Raw genomic sequence first — 16,842 nt, 5'->3', positions numbered from 1 at the left:
TTCGACGCCAATTGCAGTCGAGATGAAGAGGAGCGTCGACTCATAATGGGGATAATCAATGGTCTGAGCTTGCCGCGGAGGGTTGGGCGCCTGGTGCTCTTCAGCGGCTTCCTGTTGGCTGCATTGGCTGTCTACTACCTGACATCGTCCAACATACCGCAGCCTGTCTTCGTGCCGAGCTCGTTCAACTGGTCGACGGTGCAGCAGCATCATGGCGTCAAGGACATCAAGCCGCTACCTACGGGCAAGCCAGCAGCGCTTCCTCAAGTCCAGGCGGAAGCCGGAGCCTTTGGCCATTCTGCGGTCAACGAGAAGCGCCGCAATGCCGTGCGGAGGGCCTTTAAGCGCAGCTATGATGCCTATAAATCACTCGCCTGGATGAGGGACGAGCTCACGCCCGTGTCTGGATCTGCAAAGGATCCGTTTGGCGGTTGGGCGGCGACGCTGGTCGATTCCTTGGATACGCTGTGGATCATGGGCTTCAAGGACGAGTTCGCCGAAGCTGCAGGCGCTGTGGGCGCGCTGGATTGGTCTGTGACGGATTCGACGGCGGCCAACATGTTTGAGACGACGATCCGCCATCTGGGAGGCTTGCTGAGCGCCTACGACCTGAGCGGCGAGCGAGTGCTGCTGCGCAAGGCGGTTGAGCTGGGCGAGATGCTGTACATGGGCTTTGACACGCCCAACAGGATGCCTGGCTTCTGGCTCGACTTTGAAAAGGCCAAGTCGGGGAAGCTGGTCGCCGGCACCAACGATCCGTCGGCGTCGCCTTGCTCGCTGAGCATGGAGTTTACGAGGCTGTCGCAGCTGACGGGCGATAGCAAGTATTACGATGCGACGGATCGCGTGACTCGCTTTCTGGAGAAGATTCAGAACGACACGCTGCTGCCGGGCATGTGGCCGACGACGCTCAACTTCAAAGCTGAGATGGCTGTCGACAGCAGCTTTACGCTGGGTGCATTGGCCGACTCGCTCTATGAGTATTTGCCCAAGATGCACGCGCTGCTTGGGGGCGTGGACGGCGTCTACGAGAAGCTGTATCGCCCAGCTATGGACGCGGCGGTGAACAATCTCCTGTTTAGACCTATGCTGCCGGATCAAGACGACATCTTGTTCAGCGGTGAGTTCAGTGCTGGCAACGGGCTTCAGGCTGACAGCCAGCACCTCACATGCTTCGTCGGAGGCATGTTTGCGCTTGGCGGGAAGCTCTTCGACATCGACGGCCATGTCGACATTGGAGAGCGTCTCGCCCGCGGGTGCGGTTGGGCGTACGGCCGCTTCCCCACGGGTATCATGCCCGAGATCTTCGGCATGCTGCCGTGCAAGACATTGGACAAGTGCGAGTGGGACGAGGCGCGCTGGGCGAAGGAGGGAAGCAAGATGATGCCCAAGGGGTTCAAGCACGCGCGGGACACGCGATACATTTTACGGCCGGAGGCGATTGAGAGCCTGTTTGTGCTGTATCGCATCACGGGCAAGGCGGATCTGCAGGACACTGCGTGGGACATGTTTGAGGCCATCATGAAGGCGACGGAGACGGAGCTGGCGAACTCTGCGATAGAGGACGTGACTGTTCAGGGACCGACGAAGAAGATGGATTCCATGGAGGTGAGTTTTTATTTTTCTTTGTTTTATTGGGATGGAACTTTTTTTTTTTTTACTTGGGAACAGCGTTTACTAATATGTGCTCTCCTCGATTCTAGAGTTTTTGGATGGCTGAGACGCTCAAGTATTTTTACCTCATTTTTTCGCCTCCTGATGTTATCAGCTTGGATGAGTATGTGTTTAATACCGAAGCACACCCGCTCAAGAGGCCGAGGGTAGGGTTGCGATGAAGCGGGAGGGGAAGGTAGGAATAGATGAGGGGATTGGACTTTTTGTTGGACTTGGCGATTTTCTATACTACCATCTATCTGCCTTGTATATTGAAGAAGAGAATTCTCTTTCTTTTGCCGAGAATGAGAATGAGCTTTTGTTCACAAGGATATGAAGTATAAGTGTACTGTTATTTGGTATTGGCTAACATGCACATAGACTCTGCCTAGGTACATACAAGATTTTTGATTCATTCTTCTCCTCGTCACTATTCCAGATTGCTGCGTGTATTTGGATCGGCGTCCTAGCATTGCGCATGCCCACATGGACCACGGAAGTTACGTGATTCGATGAATCACCAACAGTTTACGATGGTTGCATTATATGCTTAACCCTTTATTCCGCTACTCTATTTAGCCCAAATCCGGGGCAAGCCCCCACTCGGCCAACGACTATCCAGGATCTCAAAAGCTTGGCTTCTGACAGCAAGTCTCAGCCTTCAGCTTTCCCCTCCCCCTTCTTTTGGATGTTGCGACGGAGATCTCGCTTGTCATGAGTTTAACCACGGAATGAACGACGTCTTTTAGGCGTAAGGAAGGATGAAAAATGGCCCGTTGCTGCTACCTTTTTTAGTCTGACGCGATGTCTCGGTCTTTCAAACCCTCCGTGGTTCCTTCTAGATGCGTCGTTGACGTATATCTTGTTGATTCGCTCAGGACGGTTGCCGTTGTAACTTCGATTCAACAACATTCTTTGAACATTCTTTGGAGAGGCGGCTTTTGATCATCATTTCTGCTGACCACCGCCACGATGAACAAACTCTTATCGTTATTGATATACTTGCTGATGCAGCTGCTCCAACGGCGCACCGCGGCACAGACATGCTCCAATAATCCCAACGTTACGTACCCCGCGCCAGTGGCGGCCAGTGGCTGGGAGTACCGCCTCATTGCGAATGGCTTGACCAGGCCCAGGGGCATTGCCTTTGATGCTGATGGGGGGCTTTTGGTGGTGCAATCAGGAGTTGGGTTGACGCATCTGACGCTCGACGATGGCGGCGGAACCTGCTTGGCGGTGATGAGCAACACGACACTGATTGCTGATCCAAATGTAAGTGATGATATGATGATCCTACATGGCAAGGATTTAGCTAAGCTAATGAATGGAACACTAGCTCAACCATGGACTTGCTCTCTCGGGTGATGGCAAAACCGTCTACGTCTCCTCAGCCGAGAGCGTCTTTGCCTTTGCCTACGATAGCCAGGCCGTCTCTGTTGACCTATCTTCCAATGTCACTCTGGTCACTAACATGAGCAACACGGATCACACGACTCGCACGCTGCTCGTGTCCAAGAAACAGCCAGGTACACTTCTCGTTTCTCGTGGCAGCAGTTCGAATGAAGATAACGATGCCCATGACATCAATAGCGGGCATTCCCAAATTCGTAGCTACAACATTGCTCAGATTGGGCCCGGCGATCCACCATACGACTTTCTCGATGGAAACCTCATTGGTTGGGGGTTGAGGAATTCTGTGGGTGTTGCTGAGCATCCTTCTACCGGAGGTATCTGGTCTGTCGAAAACTCAGTCGATCAGCTTCAGCGCCAAGGCCAGGATATTCACCAAAACAACCCTGGCGAAGAGCTCAATTACCACGGTGTGTTGGGGTCTAGTGGTAACCAGGGAGGCAACTATGGCTATCCTGACTGCTATACACTCTGGTCGATGGCTGGTTTTCCCGACCTAGGGGATCTCCAGGTTGGAGACCAATTTGCCGACGATGACGCGCCGTCCAATGTGACGGACGCAAGCTGCAATACTGACTATGTTCCTCCTCGAATTGCTTTCCAAGCGCATTCGGCTCCTTTGGACATCAAATTCACCCCCAATGCCTCGGAGGCGTTTGTGACCTTTCACGGTAGCTGTAAGTCTCCTCTGGGCTGTCTATAACCATATATACTGATGCTCACTCAATCAAGGGAACCGAAATGAGGCTACTGGATACCGCATCGTCTCTCTTGCCTTTGACTCCAATGGCCAGCCCACCGCTCCACAGAATAGCACCAACGCTGTTACCGACATCATCGCCAATGCAGATGTTATAAATTGTCCCGATCAATGCTTTCGCCCTGTAGGATTGGCTTGGGACTCTGCTGACCGCCTGTGGTTCTCATCTGATGCTACTGGAGAGATTTTTGTTCTTGAACGAACGAATGCTAGTAATGGTGGTGGTGGCAATCCTGGTGATGGCAACCCCAATGACGGCAACCCCAATGACGGCAACCCCAATGATGGCAACCCCAATGACGGCAATCCTAATGACGGCAATCCTAATGACGGCAATCCTAATGACGGTAATCCCAATGACGGCAACCCTGGTGATGGTAACGGTGGCGACGGTAATGGTGGTGATGGCAATGGTGGTGGTAATGGTCAAAATGCTGCAGGCGGTTTAATCTCAGAGCGACATGGCACTGTGGTAGTTGCCCAGGCCGCTGTGTTGGCGGGTTTGCTGCTTGCTTAAGCCTTCTCTACTGCCTATGGACTTGGGATGTCTCTACACTTTTACCCTGCGATAGGTCCCCGAGTCTTTCTCTCTTTTCATTAGTTTATCAGTAGTACATATGCAAATATCAATATCTTTTCTTACTCCCTTTAGCGTAAAGTGTTGTGAAAGTGACTTGTTACATCCACCTCCTTTATTTCTCGAATAGCTGCTTATTCGGTAAAACCGATTCACGATTATAATTCTCAATGTCCAATGCGAGTGATCGTATAGACGGTGATTACACATTGACTGTGGCCACCACGTTGGCGCAAGGAATTCGGAGCTCAAGTCTTGGGCAAAGCTTGAGACTGTAGACGGAAGGCCAAGGTTCTTATGAGGATCACAAGGACAAAGGCCGTTGAGCTGGCATGTGAGTGACGTTTCGGTTAGGCATTTTAAAAACATGCCGTTGAATGAGACTTGGTCCTTGTGCACATTCTTGGGATAATCTGCTCTTGATCTAACGGTATGGGTTAAGAACGTAGATGTCTCAGCGCCTCACCGTGTTCTCTCAAGTTAGGAGATGAATGAAGTCATTAACACGCAAGGTTGAAGATTCCGAGTCTCTGTCTAGAAGAAGAGTTGTATAGAGAAGGACTATAAAAAGGTCGAAAAGCGACTCTGAAAAAGCATACACTTCACTCTCCCGTCTATAACGACAGGTCACCTAATACCAACATCCACACAAAACAAACAAACATCTTCTATTCAGCTTCTTTGAAAGTCAATAGTAAAGATGAAGTTCTACTCCGCAATCTTCGCCATCATCGCCCTCTTCTCCGCGGCAGAAGCCTGCAAGTGCTGGAACTCGTACGGAAGAGCCGTCTCGGAGTACACGCACGCCTGCTGCACCTACACGGGCGGCTTCTTCAGCGACCACAACTGCGACGGCGACATCTTTGATAAGCTCGACGTGTTTCGAACGTGCTGCGAGAACTTGGGCACTGAATCGGATTGTGATTGTCCGGATTGTCCGGAGGAGGATGCGAGGCGGAAGGCTATTGGTCTTGCGCCGATGACGGATGCTGAGAGGCATGAGTTTGCGGTGAAGAAGAGTGAGGGGAAGACTGAGAAGCAACGGAGTGTGCCGTTTATTGGATAGTTAAGGACATTATGCTTGAATTGGGCTTGTTGGACCTTGAGGGCTTGTTGAGGCATCCGGGAAGTGGAATTGGTATTGTTTGCTGTTAAGTGATTTTGGAAGCATGTTGGGAGGAAAAGGGCACCATTTATGTATTAATGACCATCTGTATTCGAAAAGATAAATTTGATGATAACTGCTTACACACTCGCATAATGGATTATGATTTGTGTTACTGAACCGCTTCCTTTAAGTGTTGATGTACAGGTTCAAGCTACATTACCCATCAATGTGCTGAACATTATAATTCTGGGATTTATATCGCATCCACCATCAGCATGTCAATAGATTGGATGTGAGAAAATGAATAAACGTTACTACATCGATATAGGTCTGTCCATAACTTGATAACCAATAGACGCCATGAGTGAGAATACTTACAGCGTGCATGCGAGCTCGGTCAATAAATATTGCGGCTACATTTGATTTGACGTCTGAGATGCAACTCATTTGTTGGAGGAAACACGGTTGTGTGCAGCAGCCTTTTGGCGGGCGGCCCATTATCTGGCCCAATTCTCCGCGTTTGCTGCATCATTCACATCAACTGAGCTCTCTCCTGAGAATTTATTTTTTCATACCGCCCAGCAGCTTTGTAGCACATCTGGGACCTGTCGTTATTTTATACTCTCTCCATTTTATGGCAGTTGGTGGGAAGGGATAGCCTCTTTTATCGCCTCCTCCGCATGTGCGCTTCCATATCGTGCGTTCTTTCAGACATTTGTGGACAGCATTTCCGAAGTACAAGAGAAATCCAAGAGAAAATGAGGATAACTATCCCCAAGAGCCGTTTTGCCGTGGCATTAGGGGCGGGACGGTATTGGCAGGGCGTCGCTCGAAGCGAATATCGGCTCGCAAAGAGGTCGCCCTGGTCAGATCCAAGCCGACCGCATCAAGTGAGGTACGGATTGAATATCGGTCAGATGCCTAGGCACTACACCACAAGGCCCAACAGCAAAGATCGATCAACAAACATATCACATGAAGCACCGAAATCGGGAAACATTCGCCTATCACCCACAAAAGGGCTCGAACTGCCCATCTCCATGCCCTTCACCCGCCTTGACGAAGGCACATGGCTTCACAACCGCCCAGAAACCGACGTATATAAGCTTCTCATCGACTCTTATCGCCTTCGTGTCGAGGATACTCATGTTTTCAAGGGCGAAGCGATGGAGGACAGTATCTATGCAGGTTGCAAGAACGGACGGCGTGGTTTTCGGAAGTTCTTGAGAAGGGCTGCTACTATTCCTGGTCTGCTGCCTCCATGGTGGACCAAGGAGAAGAGCACAGCCTGCGAGAAGTTTGGAATGGTCCCGTCGCAATGGCAAAATCTGCGATACACTGCCAGGAAAAGAGAGATCATGGAGCACTATGGGGATCATCTATTTCCTATGCAACTACGAATGCTGGCTGAGGCGGTCTATGGGATTCATCCCTGCGGGACTGCTGGAACAAAAGCGAGAGAGTATATGATGGCAGAAGAGCGAGGAGAAGGAAAGACTACTGTAATTGATATGTCTGAAGGTATAAAGGTCGATTCTTTTTTTGCTATGCTCATGGCCATCATGTTCAAATAACAGGCGAAGAGAAGAAAACATTAAAGTAACGCATGTTATTGTCTATTGCAACTCGATATGAGAAATCTCTTAGTTCAACTCGACGATTCAATAAGTCTCAGGGCCTCTTTCAAAACAAAGATATCTCGCTCCTTAACAAAAGAGCCAAATTCGGTCGTTGGCTCGGCCGCAGACATGGCATCCAAAGCCTTGTTAACCGTCATCCACTGGTGAACAAACCCATCAGCAAGCTCCTCTTCCGTCAAACACGGCTCCCCCGCATCATCAACAACGTCAGCCAAATAGCAGTAAGAAATCTGATGCTGCTGGAAGCGAAACTCTTCAGTCGTGGCAAAATAGTCGGTGCTGCGGAGAACGACTATCGCGCCGGTTTCTTCCTTGACCTCGCGCAGAGCGGCATCTGTGGGACTCTCTTCTCCCTCGATGCCGCCGCCGGGGAGTTTGTAATAGTTTCCCTCTTTGACGTAGATTATTGCGACTTCGCCTGAGGGTTTGAGGGCCACGACGCGAGTGGATTTGCGGTCGGTGTAGGATTTGGCTGGGTCTTTGGTGCCGATGATTTTGTGGTTTGGAGCTTTGCTGCTTGGAGTTGCCATGATATACGATGAGAGCTGAGAACGGCGAGTAGATTCGCCCTTGAAATTTTCTCTTAGGGTGAAGATTGGAATCGAAGGAGCAACGAGAAGAGAGAAAAGCAATGAGAAGAAGTGAAAGGTTTGTGTCGTTGGTTGTCGTGAGCAGGCAGCAGCGCGTCTCATCAACAAACTAGGACGCATGCAAACAAACTAGCCCTTGAGTTGCCAAATAACAATCGAAAATTTACATGTCATGATAGGAAATGATCTTTTAAATGGCAATGTATTATCCGGTAAAAACAAACATCTCTATTTAACATCTTGCAAGTTAGTTTACATGTTATCAATAAGACAAAAACTCCCCCAGATCCCCGTACCAGTATTCAGAACTCCAGTTAACAAGCAGAACAATCACGCAAAATCCTCCTCATCCCATTTATCTTGCCCAAATGAATAGCATTAGCTTAATCTCGCCTCAATTTGAAAGATAGATATTAGAACGTCAAAACTTACCAACGATCGAGTGGTTCTTGGAGGCGTCAACAATCATGTTGCGTCTCAGTCGAGCGATGCCATCGGCCTGGAGTAGATTATGTCCAATGATACACTTCTCAATCGAGCCATACCTCTTTCGAAGCTTCATCAAAAAGCAAAGCATATTCTCCTTTCTATAACATAGCTGTCAGTAAGTCAAGAGCCCACGTACGCCTTCATATCTATAACATAGAAGAGCAGCTACTCACCGCGTTCGGACCAAAATCTCTGCATCATTACGAGATCCTTTGAAAGCCCGGTTGCCTGAAAGTTTTTCAGCATGCGATGGAAGAAGCGGAGCCAACTCTTTTTCCGAGAAGGAGTAGTCCTTGGCCACGTCCTCGTCGCTCACGCCGCAGAGAGATAGAATCAAGGCGCTGATGACGCCCGTTCTGTCTTTGCCTAGGCTGCAATGAATTAGCATAGGAGTTGGAGGGTTAGTATCAGAGGACAAATGCTCAAGAATGGTTGCAAAGGGGCGCGCTTTGTTCTGGACATGGCTTGCTGAGAAGAGAATCTCTGAGAAGGCTTCGGCGAATCCCTTTCAAAAATGGTCAGTAAAATGTCATTAAGCATCTATTCAACATAGACGTCGTCATGTTTCTCATCTTCCAAGTAGAAACAACTGTCTTACCTCACAACTTGCCCCGTGCTTTGCGAACCTCGCAACGACAGCGTCAGGGGCATACTCCTCGGGCCGGAACACCGGTACGGACACTCGAGTTGTTGTGCCCGCCCAAATCAACTTGCTTCTGTCATAGGACTTCGAAGAAGAAAGCTCCTGTGTTGAGCGGAGATCATACGTGTGAGTGATGGCGAGCATCTGTAGCTTTTTCTTCCCGCGAGATGTCGAAATGTCAGGCCGGGCTGAACGAAAGACAATATTGCGCCGAACCTCCTTTCCCGGATGAGAGGCGATGGGAGTGCCGCCAATGTCACGAAAGTTGGCCACTCCTGGGATGGAGATATATGGTGCGGACTTTGCCATCTTCGCTGCTGAGGAGAGAGTAAGTGCCTTGTGAGTAAGATGGACGAGATTGACACGATTATAAAGACGGAACCTGGACGATATCAGTAGGACTTGGGAATTGAGAAGACTGGCGATCAAAATGTTAACTCGGATTTGACAACTTGATAGCATTTATATTAACTCGATGCTTTGAACATTTCGAGACATCAACACCTATCCTGTCGCGTTCATTTCCGACGTTGGACGACATTTTGTTCCCTTTCATCATTCTTTCTCAATCTTTTGTTGTTTCTCTTTTTGAACGTATTCGCTATAAATATCTTTTGAACGTTCTCGTTTTGTTTTTCTATATATATCTGGACAAGGTCAATGCCGATGTTAGACAAAGGAAATAATAATAGCTACTCATTGACAAGTCAGTAATCAGCAAGGTCAAAGGCAAGGCGATCCAGCATCATGGCCATGGTAAACTCATTATGTCTCTTGGCTCAAAGTGAAAAGTTGTTGCTTAATCTCTATGTAAAAGCTCTCCAAAGAATTATTGTATGCAGCCATAATGGCTCCATCTAACGTGACCAGTTTGCCGTTAGGCATTGACATCGTATCCGCCCGCAGTGCTGCGCTCTCTCACTGGATAGGGTACGCATGGTAAATCGACTTATCCTATCCATTATTGTTTCCTCTCTTTTTCCTCTTCTTGCCTTGGACACCTAGCTCACCAACAAACGCCAAGTCATGATATCAAATATTTTCGCATTTCTTTCTCGTCTCCTCGTCATTGTCTTACTCCTCAATCGACTTGACGCACTCCCATTCACCACGTAGATTCTCTTGCCACAGGGACACCTTGTTGTCCGCGCAGCTAACAGCAAGGACATTGCCGCTCAAGGACCAGCTAACACGCCAAACAGGGGCATCAAAGTTGAGCACCTTGCTTGCCCACTGGCCACCACTAGACTGGTCCGATGTCCAGATGCGGACAGTCTTATCCTGGGAAGCTGACGCAATATATGACTTTTGCAGGACGGTAGGAGACCACGCGACGTCGCGAACCCAGTCGCTGTGACCCGTCAACGCTTCACCCTCTTGCTTGTATGATTGCGTGGCAGGGTCGAAAGTCCAGATTTTGATCAAGTTGTCAGAACCACCGGTAACGAACCGTCGGTTACCGGTTGCACCAGGGCCTGGGGCGCTGCTAACGATGCTGCCAGGTGAGGTGGCCGGGGCCCAGGAGACGGAGTTGACGCCGAGGCCGTGAGCCTGGAATGTGACATGGTCGACGCTATTGTCTTTGAACTCGAGGACGCTGACGTTGCCATCAGACGATGCGCAGGCGAGGAGGCAGCCTGCCTCGTGGGGAGACCAGGAGACAATGTTGACCGAGGCCTTGTGCAGAGGGAAGTCGTAGATTCGCTGCCACTGGCTGTTCTGGGCACCCTGTTCCTTCCAGATAAAGACCTTGCCATCGTAACCGGCCGATGCCAGGATATTACCATACTTGGGGTGTGCCCAGGCGACGCACCATACAGCACCTTCGTGACTAAAAGGGACGTCATATTAGTGACTGTGTTGTCGGAAAGGTAAGGGCATCGGCATGTCCCAGATGTCGTCTCACCCTTTCAAGGTCTCAACTAGGCGTTGTGTCTCGCCCTCAATCTCGAAGATCTTAATCGTTCGGTCGCTTGAGCAGGTCGCCAGCTTTCGTCCATAGTAATCGAGAACAGCATCGTGCTAGATTCGGTATTAGTTAGCCAAAGCGCACTCTTTGTTGCTTATCGCATAACTGTGAATAGCCATAGAGAGAGAGGGCACAGCAAGAATTCGAAGCGTATTATATAGCGATATCAAGCGGGATCGAGGTGAAGGACGGTAGAGGTCGAACATACAATCATATCATCGTGGCCAGAGTTGGAGATGACCTGCGCCGCCTGGATGAAGATGCCTTGGTTAGCCACCTCGGGAATTGCGCAACGGGAGGGGGGAAGGAGCTGCAAAGAGCTGCGCTTCTTACCATCTTGAAGGTATAACTGCGAATAGACTGGAATATAGAGGGAGAATTGGGGTTTGCGGGTGGAAGAATCGAGACAAATGCGATCTGGCGAATCTGGCCTGTGCTGCTTTCCTGCCAGCAAGCTACGATTCGATACGTAGAAGCGCCACTGCGATTGGAGATGGACAAGGTACCGACCGGGCTAGTGGGGAGCTTTGGTATGTGCACGTGATTTGGTAGACGGGACAAATGTGCAGGGGTTAATCGCGACAGGGAGTGAGAGCTGCTAGGACATGCAAATAAATAGTATGGAAGCAAACATCACGGTACTAGGATATATATAATTGTTTTGTTTCATTCATGATATCTGATTGGATGAGATACGACAATTCAGTCAATCCAAACAATGTAATGCAACGATGCTATTACACAAGATGAGAAATATAGACAGACTAGTCATGCATGTGTGCCATCGTGGACCCTTGTTGAAACCAGTGGATTTAAATACAATAAGGATTAGCAGCAAGCAAAAGAAGAAATGAATGATCTCCGATTATAAGATAATTTGAGTCGAAAAGAATTGTTCAGCAACACAAAGAGGAGCGGAAGATGGGCTAATCAAGAAACAACATGAGACAACATGTGACCCCTCTACACTCCGGCTTCCAACGGATCTTGACGCAACTGCCGATCCATCACCCTCATTTGCGTCATCCTCCTCCATACAATCACAAACTTTATTACCAATACAAACTTGGCATAAATTTCAATCCATCTAGCCATCAAAGAAGAACATCAGCAACAACAATTGCCCTCCCCTCAGCTTCACAATCATCCCCACCAAGTCAAAACGCCATGAATCTCATCTTCGACTTCGACGGCACAATCACCGCCAAAGACACAATCTTTCAGCTTGCCCAGTCCGCAATCTCCTTCCAATCTCAGCGCAACGACAAACATCTGCAAACAGCATGGGATGATATCGTCCAAGCGTACGGCGATGACCACAAGGCCTTTGCAAACGCTTTCACGCCGCCTACGCACGAGCGCTGCTCGCCCAGCCAGGAACTCGCCTACCTCTCCAGTCTCACCGACACGGAGAATGCGTCGCTGGATAGAGTCGACGAGTCCGGTTTGTTCAAAGGTCTGACGAGCCAGGATCTGTTTCAGATGGGCAGGGACCAAGTTTGCAGCGGCACTATCGTCGTTAGAGAGGGCTTCATCGAAATGCTTGACATGGCGCGGGAGAATGGGTGGCATGTTGCTGTCATCTCCGTGAATTGGTCCAGGGCATTCATAGAGGGCGTGCTTCATCCGCACAATATCCCAATCATAACCAACCGCATCTCCGCCGAGGGTACGATCCAAGGCCCTGACGAGTTCAACGACGGCGTGAGGTTAACCACTTCGCGGGACAAGGCCAACTCACTGAATCAACTCATCTCCAAACAAGAACACTCCTCTAATCCGACCGTCTACTTTGGCGATTCAACTACCGACATGGAATGTCTCCTTGCCCATCACGGCATTGTCATATCCGCCGACGCCAACTCGTCGCTCATGCAAACACTTGAGCGAGTGGGCGTCCACGTCCCGCACGTCGGCCGCCCCGGGGACGGAGCAAACATCTTTTGGGCACGAGACTTTCGTGAGATTTTGGAGAGCCAGACCCTGGATCGTATTTTCAAAGCTTCATGATTTATGAAGCAACGGTCTCGCCATCGGAGCCAGGCAAATAGCTAACCCGGATTCTATAACTACCTATTGAGACCACTTTCATCTTCTCAAAGCCAAAGAACATTCCGCCTGTCAAGCCATACCTCTCCCTTCATCTTGCTGCTACTCTCTACTTTGAGATTGCCAACCTTCATCAAGACCTTTATCTCTTCGGAATCTTACTCCACGTACAATTCCGAGGCACAATGTCTACCATCTACATTCTGACATCGCCGAGTCACACAACCGAAGCTCGGAGTCGGCGTCTCAAATCATGCGGCACCAATGATTATGACGAGATGGGCGGTCACTATCATCAACTTCACTCAAGAATTCCGCCTCGAAAATGCGAATGCTGTGCCGCACCACGCCATAAAATCGCATGGATTAGGACCAGTTCCAATGAAAGTGGCGAAATGCTTTGCAGCCGCTATCCAGGGTTGAATGGGAGGAACCATGGTGCGGTCAAACATGACGTTCTTATCTATCAGCGGCGAAGGCTATCCGCCATCTTAGAGGAGCCATGTGTACAGAGTTAGACGAAGGAACGAGATTATACTGAGATGAGAAAGCGAGATGGAGAGATTTGTATATGGATTCCCTCTTTTTTTTCTTTTCCGATTTTTCATATTGAAAAGCACATAACTTTACGTCAGGGACATCAACAATACGTGCGCAAACATATAGATATTAGAATTGGCATTGGCATCTGAACGTTCAATCAGGCATCCCAAAAGGGGAAATAAGAATACAGAATAAATAAATTGACATAATTGAAAGCTTCGCCGCCATTCAGAAGAGATATATCAGCGAGAATCTTGCCATCCTTCAAACACGCGGTCAAGATTGAACGCCGCACTGATCAGCGACAAGTGACTAAAAGCCTGTGGTGTGTTGCCTAGCTGTTCACCACTTCGAGCAATCTCTTCCGAGAACATGGACAGGTGGTTTGAAAACTGGAGCATATTCTGGAAAAGATTCAAAGCTCGTGGAAGATACTTGGGTTCGTGGATACTCGCGCGGGTCATGGCTTCAACTAGCCAAAACGTACAGATCGAGAAGGCTCCGTCCCTTCCTCCAACACCTTTGCCAAAAGAATTTGATGGTTAGCTTCATCGAACTTTCTATTTCGATATTGGCCCATAACTTACCGTCATCTGACGCATCAGTGTCATATCGGTATACCAGCCCAGTACTCGTTAGTCCTCCCTCTTCTGGTGGCAGCATAATTCGATCGAGCGTGCTCGTAAAACGAGGGTCGCTTGGGGAAATGAAGAACACAAGAGGCGCAAGCAAAATGGATGAATCCAGCACAGTATTGGCTTCATAGCTTTGGATGAACGACTTCATCTCTTTGTTGTATCCTTGGGGTGTGGTGAGAATGGAGTATTGACTTTTAATAAGACAGAGGTGGTTACGTACCTTTTTCCATAATCTCTTCATAAATGCTATCGCGAGCTTCCAGCCATTTTGCTCTGTTGGGACATGGGAGACATCTCTTTTCTGCGAGTCGAAGACCGCGATCAAATGCCACCCAGAGGAAGACTTGTGAAATGGTGAACCGTTGCTTATCACCTCGCACTTCCCAGATGGACATGTCGGTTTCTACACTTGGTCAATTAAATTGCCTAAGATACGTAGCTTAGCAGTGTACTTACTGCCAATAATGGTCAAGACATAGTCTGCCAGATGACAAAGTCAGCGAATCATAATAAGCGACAAATTGACGGACGATACAGACCTAGCATTCGCCGAACAGCACACCAAATTTCCCAAGACACTGGCTTTCCATATTTGTTGTACAAGTAGATGGAATCCATCAATTCACCATATACATCAAATTGAAGGTGGAAAGCAGCACCGTTACCAATGCGGACGGGAGCACTACCTCGATAGCCTTCAAAGTGATCCAAAGTGATCTCGGGGATGTCAGTCTCCCCACGAATGGTAAACATGATGGGCAATCCACCATCTGGTCCTATGGATTGAGTGAAGCGCTCCATGATAAACTCCATGTAGGCGTCGGCCTCAGCTTTGAAACCAAGGCGGAGAAGAATGTATATAGTAAAGCTCGAGTCTCGAACCCATGAGAAACGATAATCCCAATTTCTCACGCCACCTATGTCTTCGGGCAAGGAGAAGGTAGGGGCGGCAATAATGGCGCCGGTCGGTTCTATTGCGTGTTAACAAGGCTTCTAAAGATTTGTGGTTCTTTATGGCGGTTTACCATATGTTAGTAACTTCAAAATCATAAGGCTCCGAGCCACCACCTCTCTCCATCGCCCCTTGTATTTGGATTGGGTGATGAAGTTGTACCAGAACATCTGAGTATCGTGCTGTTGGTGGTCCACGATTTCATCCGTGATAACTTCGGCGATATGATCGGGGATGTCGTTCCTCAAAATGAATGAGATGGATTGGCCAGCAGTGAGAGTAAAACGAGATACCAAGCCCTCTCCAAGCATCGCCTCTTTCTTGACTTTTTGAAAAGTGATGTCGGGATAATGATGCCCCATTTGGTTGTCAACCGCTACATCAAGCTGAAGTTTAACATCCTGGCTGTGAAAGGTCCCGATCTTGCTTTCCCGATCATTCGATGAGTGTGTGGGCCGTAAAAGTGTTGTTTCATGGGGGTGTAAGCCATAGCCAAAAGCAGGGAATATTTCAACATCTGTGGCAGTTGTTAGAGTAGTCCTATTGCACATGTTCAAAATGATTCTCAAATCTTGCCCATGAGAAATGACAGTGTTTCATACCTACGGGCAAAGATCCACGAATGCACTCCACACGCCGGACGGTCCATTTCTTCAACTCTTCTTGCACAGTCGTGGCCTCACGATAGGCATTCTGCTTGTAGCCTTTGGTCATGACTTTGGCGCTCTTGGGCCTAGGAAAAAAGTCCACGACATCGACGACGCCTTCCTCGTGAATGTACCTGGTCTGTAAAATGCACGAGGAGGGCAGATACTGCTGTTTAGTAGTACAACCGAGATCATGAGGCGGAGAGACACTAAAGTAGCCTCCCTTGTTCTTGTCAAGAAGGCGGCAGAAGACAGATGGCGAATCAAAATCAGGCCTGGATTGAATTCAACATCAGATGGCCTGTGGCATTGTGAGTCGGCCTTTAATGACTCACCAGCACATGAAGTCGATACTCCCATCAAGGCCAACAAGAGCACAAGTGTGCATATTGCCCACCATGCCATAGTCTTCAATGGGAAGATATCCGCCCGACTGGGCACGGCGATTGGTTGCGGAGTGCATCGCCATTGTGCAGGCCGGTAGTATCAATCTGGTATGTTCCAATTATTCAGCAACAAAGGCGGTAGCTGTATTGCCGTACGTTCACGATATGATCCGGGTTGAGTCGCTGCTCTGTTTACTAGGTTCTCTCTCACAAAAGGCCGCGCTTCGATGAGAGAGCAAATGGACCCCGGAACCGCGGTTTCCCGTTCTATTATAGCTTCTATTATGGCACCGGTCTCCAATGCCTGCCACACGAGGTGGAAATACATTACGAGCATGTCCACCAAAGTAGTGGGAACTGCTGGCATGTTAACACTCGTATGAGGTCATCACTGGCAACACTAACGACTACCAGTCTATCATTATGTACGGAGTACGTTGGGGTTGTGTATTAGGCAGTGAGGGGTTCGCAACCAATGGCTTCAAGGTTGCGACTATCTTGGCTTGGGAACGGCAACTCGCAAGATGGCAGCTAGGGAAGGAAGGGACAAGCTGACTCCCGTATTTTGGCTGATGCAGAAGTCTCGATTGATGCTCATCGATGACGTATTAGATGTGATGCTGTCATAATATCTGTATCCCCGAGCTAGAGATAAGATATGTACTTATATGGAAGACACAAAAAAAGCAAGCAAGTCGGTGGGCAACTTCTATCAAAGTGATCCGACATTACCGTCCCTGAATTGACTATCTGGATGTAACCCATAATGGCGATGGCATGCAGCCCGT

General features: G+C 48.9%; 9 protein-coding genes across 9 annotated transcripts; 5 read left to right on the top strand and 4 right to left on the bottom strand.

Moving 5' to 3' along the window:
• Window positions 1-45: 45 nt before the first annotated feature.
• M431DRAFT_81428 (glycoside hydrolase family 47 protein) lies at window positions 46-1,835 on the top strand (the record flags this gene model as incomplete). The annotated part of the gene is made up of 2 exons (XM_024923040.1): window positions 46-1,608; window positions 1,704-1,835. The coding sequence occupies 2 exons, from the start codon at window positions 46-48 to the stop codon at window positions 1,833-1,835; spliced, it is 1,695 nt and encodes a 564-aa protein (XP_024775920.1).
• Window positions 1,836-2,661: 826 nt separating this feature from the next.
• M431DRAFT_82004 (hypothetical protein) lies at window positions 2,662-4,340 on the top strand (the record flags this gene model as incomplete). The annotated part of the gene is made up of 3 exons (XM_024923106.1): window positions 2,662-2,925; window positions 2,990-3,740; window positions 3,796-4,340. The coding sequence occupies 3 exons, from the start codon at window positions 2,662-2,664 to the stop codon at window positions 4,338-4,340; spliced, it is 1,560 nt and encodes a 519-aa protein (XP_024775919.1).
• Window positions 4,341-4,956: 616 nt separating this feature from the next.
• On the top strand, window positions 4,957-5,586 carry M431DRAFT_505981 (hypothetical protein). The gene has a single exon (XM_024918732.1). It carries the CDS (start codon window positions 5,101-5,103, stop codon window positions 5,464-5,466), a length of 366 nt encoding a protein of 121 aa, XP_024775918.1. The 5' UTR covers window positions 4,957-5,100; the 3' UTR covers window positions 5,467-5,586.
• A 680-nt stretch (window positions 5,587-6,266) lies between these two features.
• Window positions 6,267-7,082, top strand: M431DRAFT_479959 (hypothetical protein; the record flags this gene model as incomplete). Its single annotated transcript, XM_024915820.1, has 1 exon — window positions 6,267-7,082. One exon carries the CDS (start codon window positions 6,267-6,269, stop codon window positions 7,080-7,082), a length of 816 nt encoding a protein of 271 aa, XP_024775917.1.
• A 37-nt stretch (window positions 7,083-7,119) lies between these two features.
• Window positions 7,120-8,229, bottom strand: M431DRAFT_370853 (hypothetical protein). Its single transcript, XM_024914638.1, has 2 exons — window positions 8,171-8,229; window positions 7,120-8,097 (listed from the first exon to the last, which is right to left on the bottom strand). The coding sequence occupies exon 2, from the start codon at window positions 7,856-7,858 to the stop codon at window positions 7,157-7,159; it is 702 nt and encodes a 233-aa protein (XP_024775916.1). The 5' UTR covers window positions 7,859-8,097; window positions 8,171-8,229; the 3' UTR covers window positions 7,120-7,156.
• M431DRAFT_14969 (hypothetical protein) lies at window positions 8,039-9,179 on the bottom strand (the record flags this gene model as incomplete). The annotated part of the gene is made up of 4 exons (XM_024912805.1): window positions 8,039-8,097; window positions 8,171-8,325; window positions 8,401-8,732; window positions 8,826-9,179. The coding sequence occupies 4 exons, from the start codon at window positions 9,177-9,179 to the stop codon at window positions 8,069-8,071; spliced, it is 870 nt and encodes a 289-aa protein (XP_024775915.1). The 3' UTR covers window positions 8,039-8,068.
• A 439-nt stretch (window positions 9,180-9,618) lies between these two features.
• On the bottom strand, window positions 9,619-11,407 carry M431DRAFT_505979 (hypothetical protein). The gene is made up of 4 exons (XM_024918731.1): window positions 11,173-11,407; window positions 11,048-11,089; window positions 10,777-10,892; window positions 9,619-10,701 (listed from the first exon to the last, which is right to left on the bottom strand). The coding sequence occupies exons 1-4, from the start codon at window positions 11,173-11,175 to the stop codon at window positions 9,945-9,947; spliced, it is 918 nt and encodes a 305-aa protein (XP_024775914.1). The 5' UTR covers window positions 11,176-11,407; the 3' UTR covers window positions 9,619-9,944.
• A 599-nt stretch (window positions 11,408-12,006) lies between these two features.
• Window positions 12,007-12,849, top strand: M431DRAFT_79990 (hypothetical protein; the record flags this gene model as incomplete). The annotated part of the gene is made up of 1 exon (XM_024922888.1): window positions 12,007-12,849. The coding sequence occupies one exon, from the start codon at window positions 12,007-12,009 to the stop codon at window positions 12,847-12,849; it is 843 nt and encodes a 280-aa protein (XP_024775913.1).
• An 824-nt stretch (window positions 12,850-13,673) lies between these two features.
• On the bottom strand, window positions 13,674-16,137 carry M431DRAFT_81370 (glycoside hydrolase family 15 protein; the record flags this gene model as incomplete). Its single annotated transcript, XM_024923030.1, has 8 exons — window positions 13,674-13,951; window positions 14,019-14,231; window positions 14,290-14,472; window positions 14,526-14,549; window positions 14,609-15,040; window positions 15,095-15,538; window positions 15,624-15,943; window positions 16,004-16,137. 8 exons carry the CDS (start codon window positions 16,135-16,137, stop codon window positions 13,674-13,676), a joined length of 2,028 nt encoding a protein of 675 aa, XP_024775912.1.
• Window positions 16,138-16,842: the final 705 nt, after the last annotated feature.

Source organism: Trichoderma harzianum (assembly GCF_003025095.1).
Source record: "Trichoderma harzianum CBS 226.95 unplaced genomic scaffold M431scaffold_4, whole genome shotgun sequence".
Taxonomy (NCBI): domain Eukaryota; kingdom Fungi; phylum Ascomycota; class Sordariomycetes; order Hypocreales; family Hypocreaceae; genus Trichoderma; species Trichoderma harzianum.
This window is presented reverse-complemented; position numbering and strand designations above follow the sequence as displayed.

Excerpts from the sequence above, each read along its gene's own strand:
- M431DRAFT_370853 (XM_024914638.1), bottom strand. The coding sequence starts at position 7,858 with ATGCGTCCTAGTTTGTTGATGAGACGCGCTGCTGCCTGCTCACGACAA.
- M431DRAFT_505981 (XM_024918732.1), top strand. The coding sequence starts at position 5,101 with ATGAAGTTCTACTCCGCAATCTTCGCCATCATCGCCCTCTTCTCCGCG.
- M431DRAFT_505979 (XM_024918731.1), bottom strand. Across the intron at positions 10,893-11,047 it reads CTGGCCACGATGATATGATT|CACGATGCTGTTCTCGATTA; the intron begins GTATGTTCGACC and ends TACCGAATCTAG. Across the intron at positions 10,702-10,776 it reads CTAGTTGAGACCTTGAAAGG|TCACGAAGGTGCTGTATGGT; the intron begins GTGAGACGACAT and ends CGTCCCTTTTAG.